The following is a 9074-nucleotide window of genomic DNA, read 5'->3' on the forward strand; positions in this document are numbered from 1 at the left end:
AAGACTATGAATGATCTCATGGGTGGTGTGGCGCAGAAGATAAGAGTACGCCCTTAAACCAGAGAGTCATTTTTTACATTGTAAAGTGTCTTTGAGTGCCTACGAAAGCGTAATGCATTATTATTATTATTATTATTATTATTATTATTATTATTATTATTGTTACGTCTGCACCAGTGACTGAGAGGACATTGTCTATTACTGAAAAGGTTAACTAGAAATGTATCAGAAAAGGCTGCGACGTGTGGTCAGATTCGATATTTGACTTTTTTTTCTGTGCTGCTTATTTCAATTGCAGCTTCAGCAGAGTTAAAATGTTTGATGTTCCACTTGAAATAAAGGGGCAGAAATGACGCGAAAGCCGGGGGGGGGAGACTTTGGGTGCTTCATGCAAAGCAAATCAGGTGCCTGAAATTGCATTGATGCTTTATAGTGGAGGGTGAGTCTTGCTCTGCAGTCGTTAATATTCATCCAGCATCGTTTCACGCATGCATGGAGGCAGGGAGGCAGGCAGGCAGGGAGGCAGGCTGCAGCAGGGCTTGGTGCTTGCCTGGTGGTCCACGCAGTCAGGTCTGGCAAAGACATTAGAACGGGGAGTCCCATAGACAGCCCTCACTTCTCTAAATAAACATTAGTCTTAAAAAGTTTGGCCCCGCGACCTCGGCGTGATCGCGTTTCACTCTGGATACAGTCCATTTTTATCGCGAGGTTTGCCTCCTCTTGAAAACACACGCGCGCGCGCGCGCGCGCGCACACAAACACACACGACACTTTCACGCTGGAAAAAAGATTAGATGTCAATTTAAACAAAGTTTCGTTTTCACTTTTCTTAGGGAGTCTTAAAAATGACGTCAGTGTCTTTAATTGATCATAAATGACGTGCTATTTACTATGACTCATCGCTGTACAGTTTAAACAGACATTTTAATTTGCGACTGATTAAGTAATAATTAAAAAAAATGCACTGTGTAAAAGTTTGAATTTGATATCTTTTAAAGACCATTTTAACATTTCTCACTGACTATTTTTACCTCCAAGGCCACTTCAATTCTCGTTAAATATTCCCTGTTTTCGTACACGGTCACAAAACATCTATTGGATAATGAGGTTGTTGTTTGTTTGTTTGTTGTTTTTTGTTTTGCATCGCAGCGTGAGCCTAATGTCCTCGCTAAAAGTTCACAAGGAAAGTGCAGTTAAACACACGCACAGTTAAATAAACGCACGACTGTGTCCCACACACACACACACACACACACACACACACACACGCACACACACATGCACACACAGATCATGTAGCAGCTGCACATCTCTTTATCAAAAGTGATGGAGGAGTCCAAAATGGTGTCAGTGATACGAATTTATTCATTGCAAATGAAGTGCATTTTGAATAATTGTACTCGCATATAAAAGTTTCATATGAATTGTCAGCAAAATGTACTACAATCATATGCTCGTTAAAATGTATAATAGTCCAAGTCTCTCAGAAGTGACGATTGACATTCCACATCTAAAATTGTCTACATTGTCAATAGTCCCACTTTTCATGCTGATTTGCGTATTTTTTATTTTTGTAAATTGTTTTGTTTGCAGGAAAATCTGCAACACAACTACAAAATAAAATGTCAATACTGTACATGTGAACCTTTGATACAACCTTAGAAACGACACATAATTTCAATACAGCATTGTTGAAGGAAAATGTGATTTTTTTTTTTTTTTTTTTTATGTATTAATGTCACGTATTACTTTGACAAGTTGTTGGCTCATAAGAATGAATCACCTGCTGATATTGAGGAAGTCTTGTGTCCTCCTCGTCTATTATTTTCCCCCCCCCCCCAACTGCAGGTGTTCTCTTTACTCGCTGTGTCTTCCAAAGTTCATATTATGTTCTGGCACATGGGGGGGAGTTGACTGTCCTGGGCTTTATTTACACATTCTAAATTAATTAAGCGCGGGATTCCTTTGTGTGGTGCAAAAACACGGAGTCTGCTGCAAAGGGGGAGCGTTGAGCATGATGAGCATGGTGGTGGGATAGTGGGTGGGGGGCAGGGGTGCAGTGATTTATGGAGCCCGACCATCTAATAACGCTCACAAATGGATTTTCCCTTTACAGTGATAATGATGCTCAGTTCGGGTTTTGACAGGTATCGATTTAATAATGTGGTTATTATAGTGATTGCGGCTTGCCTCCCTTGTGTAGCCAATTAGGGGGACCAAAGTATTAGGAATAGCTCTCAGTATGTAATATATTACTTTTTGTACAACGAATACCTCAGACTTACTATTATTCTAAAGCCAGGCTTTCAGTTATTAGATGTCGTTATGGTGCAGGTGTGCCTAATGAAGTGGGCTATATGACATTATATGGAATTGTTTTATATAAAGCATTGATTTAGACTCAAAATTACGGAAGCGTATTGCTGCCACACCAAAAAAAAAAAAAGGTTCACTATCACGTTATAACGTGATACGTTTCATGTTATAACGTGATATGGTTCACGTTATAATGTGATAAATTATACGTTATAATTAATGATTAATTTCATGTTAAAACATGAAAAGTTTCACTTTATAACGTGAAACGGATTATGTTATAACGTGAAACTTTTCACGTTATAATATGAAATTATTCACGTTATAACGTGTAATTTATCAGATTATAACGGGAAACATATCACGTTATAACTTGATAGTGAACCTTGTTTTTTTTTTTTTTTTTTTTTTTTAGGTGTGGCAGCAATAAGCTTCCGTACAAAATGGTTTAATTTGTAAAAAAAATAATAATAATAATAAGAATTTAAAAGAAAAGAACAGAAAATGTTAAAATAGCTTTAAAATGCAGCAGGCCTATTGACATCATTACCGAACACACACACAGAATCACACACACGCACACGCAAATATGCACGCACACACTTCTTTGTTGTGTCAGAACACACACACACACACACACACACACACACTGCCCTTGTGTCCTTCAAGTCTAAAGAAGATGTATCGATCAGAGGTACAAGTGTATTGACAAGGTGGTGAAAGATTTGTGCTTAACGATTTTATTTAAGCCCCCTCCTGTCACACGCTCTAAAAATAACTAACGGTATAAATATACATCATCGTATATATCATAATCAATCTTTGAAAATATTGACATAACGAATAAAACGATGCATTTGCTTCCACAGCGCATATGGAAGCGGTTAGGGTGCGGGTGGGGGTTGAATAAATGCACTTTTGGAGTGATTTGGCTGTCACGTCACGCATCGCTCTCGACTATTCTTTGAGACAACGTCACGCAAAATGACGAGCGTCGCGGTGGCTAAATAAAGACGCGCTGTCTGTCTTCTCTCTCCGTGGGGAGAGCCGGTGCGTGTGGGTGGTCCCGGTGTCAAACAGAAGCGTGCAGTTGAAGTAAAGACAAAAAAAAAAAAAAAATTAAAGAGAAGATGGTCGCCGGGTGTACGAGTTGTTTGTTGTGGTGTATTTTCCTTAGTTTTTTTTTTTCCCCCCAAGAAGAGCATAGGTCTATTTCTGCTCGCCGTAGCCTGTAATCTTCTATCGTGCGTGTCTGAATGAGACTCCATTCGATTGTGCTCTTCTGTGCGTGCTTCCATTGATGCGCTCGCAGTTTCATGCAGAGACTTTAATGGACGGATGATGCTCATCATCCGTCCAGCAGCCTTTAGGAGAGTCGTGCACAAGCAACGGCATTTTAAGCACACCCGTACGAGTCTTATGCACTGCATGGGCTCCAAAATCAGGTTAGTGGGAGTTAAAAAAAAAAATATATATATATATATATATATATATATCAGTTTATCAGAATTCTAAATTCTAAATGTATTAATACTAAATTCTGTGAAATATGCAGTGCAATCTATTTTTATTGATGGGAATCATTTCATGGGGAATATATTGCATGTATTTTGCAATAAATTAATGTATTCTCATCAGTACTTTATATGATAATGTTTGACAATGCATGATTTTTTTTAAATATATATATTTATTTTTCTATATTGGGACTTAATCTTAGAAATGGGTAAGTCCAAGAGGGAAACTAAAACATCAAAGGTAGTGTTATTTAAAGAGATCCCACAGAATGCTCATAGTAATTAAAATACACTGTAAAACATTTTATAAAATGAAGGTTCAGTTCTACATCGCACCATTGTACATCACGAGGGTTCTTTAGCTCGTTTCTGATAGTTCTATCACACCTGAAAGAATATCAAAGTATTGGTTCTCATTTGGTGCCATACAACCGTTAAGATAATGGTTGGTGCTGTACAGAACCACTGAGAATGGGTGCTCATTAGTACCCAAAAGTGGTTCCGCTCCAAGCCGAAGAACCGCATTTGGGTCTGTGTCGAACCTTTTGGGGGGGGGGCTTGAGAAGCGACATATAATATGAGAAGTCTTGTGTTTAAAAACAAAAATTAAATTAGACTTCAAAATGATAATAACAGTAATCATCATTTTTTAATTTTTTTATTTGACTTTGATAGGGAAAAATGTTGCTCACGCTGCATTAACATAAGAGTATGTTTATTTTGGTGGGGACTACGCGCTGAGTGCTGTTCCTAATATTCTGACTCTATTACGTACTTTCAAAAAGTCATTGATATGGATATATCAGTCCAAATGTGAGCTATTATCGTTTTCAGACAGCATTCTTTTTTTGTACGGAAGATATATTAACATATATACAGAAGAGGCTACAAAATAATAATAAAAAAAAGGCGTTTCAGGTAGTTTTTTTTTTTTTTTGAAGAAGAAGAAGAAAGCAGCAGCAGCAGCAGAGCTGTGCACGGACTAAACGAAGCGTGTTGTTAGTTTTCGTTTCAAGGCCTTTTTAAAAGCAGACATGACGTCATCCCTCCCACGCCTTTCATCCTCAATAATCACGTGTCAAAACACCCGTAAACTAATTTGTCCGCGCATTTGCGCACAAAGCAAAAAAAAAAAAAAAAAAAAAATCCCCCAAAAAAAGCCTCACATGCAGCCTCCTTCTGTCCACAAACATGCTCCGCTCTAAAAAGACAACTGGGCCTGTTTTGGGGGTCCCCCGCGGCTTCTTTTCATCCGTGCTCCGAGACAACACCGATGACATGAAAGAGGCCCCTGTAAAACCGAGGGCCCTTTGAGAACATTGCTTTTCAGGCTCCTCTGCGTGTGGCTGTATTGGGTCGGCCAAAGCGGGACCCCTCGCTGTGCGTGCATTGAGTCCCCCCCACCACCACCCCCACGCCCGGGCCGGGGGTCCGCGCTGACAACGTCAACAAACGGCCCCGCAAGGAGAATTAGGATGGATTAGGAGCCCCAATGAAAATGCTGCTACAAATTAGCAACGAAAGCCCCCTTAATTCTCTGCACAAAATCAAAAGGGCTGATAGGGATATTGTCCACTTTCGATTATAAACCACCAAGTTTTGCTCAGTGCGGAGTTTAAGGTCCTTTACAAAAGGGGTCTTTTTTTTGGGGGGGGGGGGGAAAGCAAGAGCCACACACGGGGATGAATGTTGCCCCGCAAGCCGGTGAAATCCAGCGTCGTGTTTTTGACATATTTAAATTCAATGAATGAAAGCCCCCCCCCCCCTCCCACCCTCCTTCGTCCTGAATACATAATAATATGAGTTAACATGAAACCGTTCTTCCAATGAAAAGATTAGAAATAGATTTTTTTTTCCTGCACACATTTTTTTTTTTATTTTTATCATTACAACCAAAAAAAAAAAAAAAGATACCTATCATAAACACTTGTCTTTTTCTATAATTGGTAACACATGACATAAAACTGTATGTGAAATACAACCATGAAACAAGTTTGAATGGAGGTAATGTGCTTTTTTTTTTTAAACCAACAACAAAATATTTGTTTTTAAAATAATCACTATGTACAGGAGATTCGGGGGGCGGGGAAGGGGGGGCGATGGGGTTTTTCTTTTTCTTTTGAACGCACCTTCTGCATGTGCTTTTCTAAGTTAAAAACCTGAGTTGTCTGTGTCACGTGCCACCTATGTCGTCATTAAAAACAAGCTCTCTCAAAATGTTAAAATCCCCCTCCTCTCGGTGACACAACTTCACAGGGCGTTATTTGGCGTACAACACAAAATGGAGGCCACGTTAATGCATGTTAAAATGGATCACTGTTTCATCAAATGCACCTATTTACAAAGCATAAATAAACCCTCTTATGGAGCCAAAACACAATACTTCCCCCCCCTAATGCTCAGCGTACCTTCAAATAGGACAAAACCACATTTGGCTTTTTTTTTTTAATTCAAGTTCAGGGCAGTTTTTTTAAAAAAATGCTTTTTGTTTTTTGGGGGTTTTTTTGTTTTGTTTTTTGTTTGTTTCTTTCTTTTTTTTTTTTTTTTTAGAAAGGGCAAGTGTTCAAGTTTTTGCTGGCAAAGGTCTGCCCGTGCGTCCCGGGCTGTAATAAGTCTTGCGACAGGCTCAAGTGGTTGGAAGCGGAGGCCAGGGCCGGGCTGAGCATGGCCAGGATGTGCGCCTGTCCGCCCGGCTGCGCGCCGTACGACGACGCGGTGGAGTTGGCCGCCGCGCCGATGATGTTGTCGATGGAGAACGAGGGCCGGCTCGGGGCGCTCGAGTCCGTCTTGAGAGGTGCCAAGGACGGGTAGAAGGGCTTCCTCAAGTCGGCGCCCATGGGCAAGGGAGGGGGGGCCGCGGGGAAGATGGGCGAGGGCAAGGTGCACGGCACGTTAGGGAACGGGAAGGAACCCCCCGTGTGGGGATGGTGATGCGGGTGGTACGGGTTGTGCGCGGCGTGGAAGTTCTGCAGCTGGAGTCCGTAGCTGTATCCGTACGGGTTGTATCCGAACCCGGGGAGAAAGCCTCCGGCGTCCCGCAGGATCTCGTTGCCCTGGTTCCTCTTGAAGCGCTTCCTCCTGCGCAAGAAGCTCCCGTTGTCGAACATGTCCGCCGAATCCGGGTCCAGCGTCCAGTAGTTGCCCTTGCCGGGGTTGCCGGGCTCCCGTGGGATTTTCACGAAGCAGTCGTTGAGGGAGAGGTTGTGCCGGATGGAGTTCTGCCAGGCGGGGAACTTCTCGCGGTAGTAGGGGAACCTGTTGCTGATGAACTCGCAGATCTCGCTGAGGGTGAGGCGCTTCTTGGGGCTCTGCAGGATGGCCATGGTGATGAGCGCGATGTAGGAGTAGGGCGGCTTCACCAGGGCGCTTTTCCTCGCTTTGTCGCCCGCCACCGCGACGGCGCCGGCCCCCGTCTGCTCCGCCGGGCAGTCGGAGCTGCTCAGTCCCGGCGAGGACGCCCCTTCCTCGGCGTTCTGGGAGTAATTATCATCGGAGTCCAGGTTGAAGTCGTGCTGCGCGTACTTTCCGTCCTTTCCGACCCCGACCACGTCAATGTCCACATCATCGGACAATGCAGAGCTGTCGGACATATCCGTCCCTAAAGTCATCCTTATTGTCCTGCACCCCCGCCCCCTCCCCTCTCCTCCTCTGCTCCTCGAGAGCCCGACAACACTAGAAGCGCACCAGAACTTGGCCGCACTCGTGTTCCCGAGCACTCAACGCACACATGGTTCTAGAATCTATCAAAAGTGAGAGAGGACCAAAAAAAAAAGAAGTAATGACCTGCAGCCTTTGACGTCTTCCGGAGCTGTGGGTGCGCGAGTTGTCATCCAGCAGGAAACTTCTGCTCTCCTCTCTCTCCCCTCTCTTTCTCTCTCTCTCTCTCTCTCTCTCTCTCTCTCTCTCTCTCTCTCTCCAGGCGTACAAGTCAATCGCAGATCACCGACCTTCCTCCGATCCGCGACTTCCCTCCTTTAAAACGTCACGTCGTATCAAACGTTACTTTTCAAAACTCACGCGAGAATGAGCACGATCGTTTGCGAGAAGGTCGGGCGCAGGAATCCCAGCCCGAAAGTGTCGCGCTCGCCTCGCCTGCTTCCTTTACGCATTTATAGGAGCACCCTGCTCACGTGATGTGTGACTCGGTGACACACACACACACACACACACACACACACACACAGGAACTGGACAAAATTTACATATCATAATTTAACGTTGATATTTATATTCTCAATTTAAAACGCAGGACCAAAAAAAAAAAAAAAAAAAAAAAAAAAGATTAGGGATTACATTTCACCATCGTTTTTGAATATTTCAAATCTATTGGGATGAAATGTATTTTTCTTCATCACGTTTTCCAGGATTGACAGAAACACTACAACCATTTGATTTTATCATTATTATTAGTTTAGTATTAGCATCAATAGTATTTATTGCAAGTAATTACTGCATATAATTGGTATTACAAATTTTGGCTCTCTCAAATTAGATGTCAATTATCTTGTGCAATTAAGAACCAAAATACGTCCATTTGTCCAAGAATCAATTATTATTATTGTGAACGACAATAATGCCAACTTTATCTTTTTAGCCTTATATCTTGAACATAAAATCTTCCAATAACGACAACATATATTTTTTATGTTAATAAAGTAATTAGCTGTTTTATTTATAATTCCTTTTTGTTTTTGATAGTTATTAATTGCTGCTGCTATAATGAGAGGCCAATTTAATTCCACGCCTCAGGGCTAACAGGTAAATTGCAATGTGACAATGATGGTTCAGGCCATGTTTTTCTTTTTTTTTTTTTTTTTTAAAAATAAATCCCAGTATTCGTTTCTTGTTTTTTTTCTTTAATCTTAAAGTTTAATGTTAAAGCGAAGGGCCAGTAGACGACAATTTTTTTTGGTTTTTCTGACTCCTCATACGGCCCCATAATCCACTGCATTGTTGACGTGTTGTGCTTTTACATCATTTTAGAATTTATACAGACGACAGCTAAGATAACATATTATTACATACTATTTATTAATTCAACAGACGGTTAAGTACAGTGCAAGACTTCATATCGTACATATTAATCCACAGACAAATAAATGTAAAAAAAAAAAAAAAAAAAAAAAGGCAAGTGCAGGTAAAAATGGTGGGGTCAAAGTGTAAGTGACAAACGCCATCTTGTGGCCATTATTGTTGGGTTAAAAATCTGAGAAATGCATCGGATGAAAATGTGGTGGAAAT

The 9074-nt window shown here is 41.6% G+C and overlaps 1 protein-coding gene across 1 annotated transcript; it reads right to left on the reverse strand.

Moving 5' to 3' along the window:
• Nucleotides 1–5785: 5785 nt before the first annotated feature.
• Nucleotides 5786–7621, reverse strand: foxd2 (forkhead box D2). Its single transcript, XM_061683817.1, has one exon. The coding sequence runs from the start codon at nucleotides 7439–7441 to the stop codon at nucleotides 6380–6382; it is 1062 nt and encodes a 353-aa protein (XP_061539801.1). The 5' UTR covers nucleotides 7442–7621; the 3' UTR covers nucleotides 5786–6379.
• Between the last annotated feature and the right edge of the window lie 1453 nt (nucleotides 7622–9074).

Source organism: Phycodurus eques, chromosome 8, assembly GCF_024500275.1.
Source record: "Phycodurus eques isolate BA_2022a chromosome 8, UOR_Pequ_1.1, whole genome shotgun sequence".
Taxonomy (NCBI): Eukaryota; Metazoa; Chordata; class Actinopteri; order Syngnathiformes; family Syngnathidae; genus Phycodurus; species Phycodurus eques.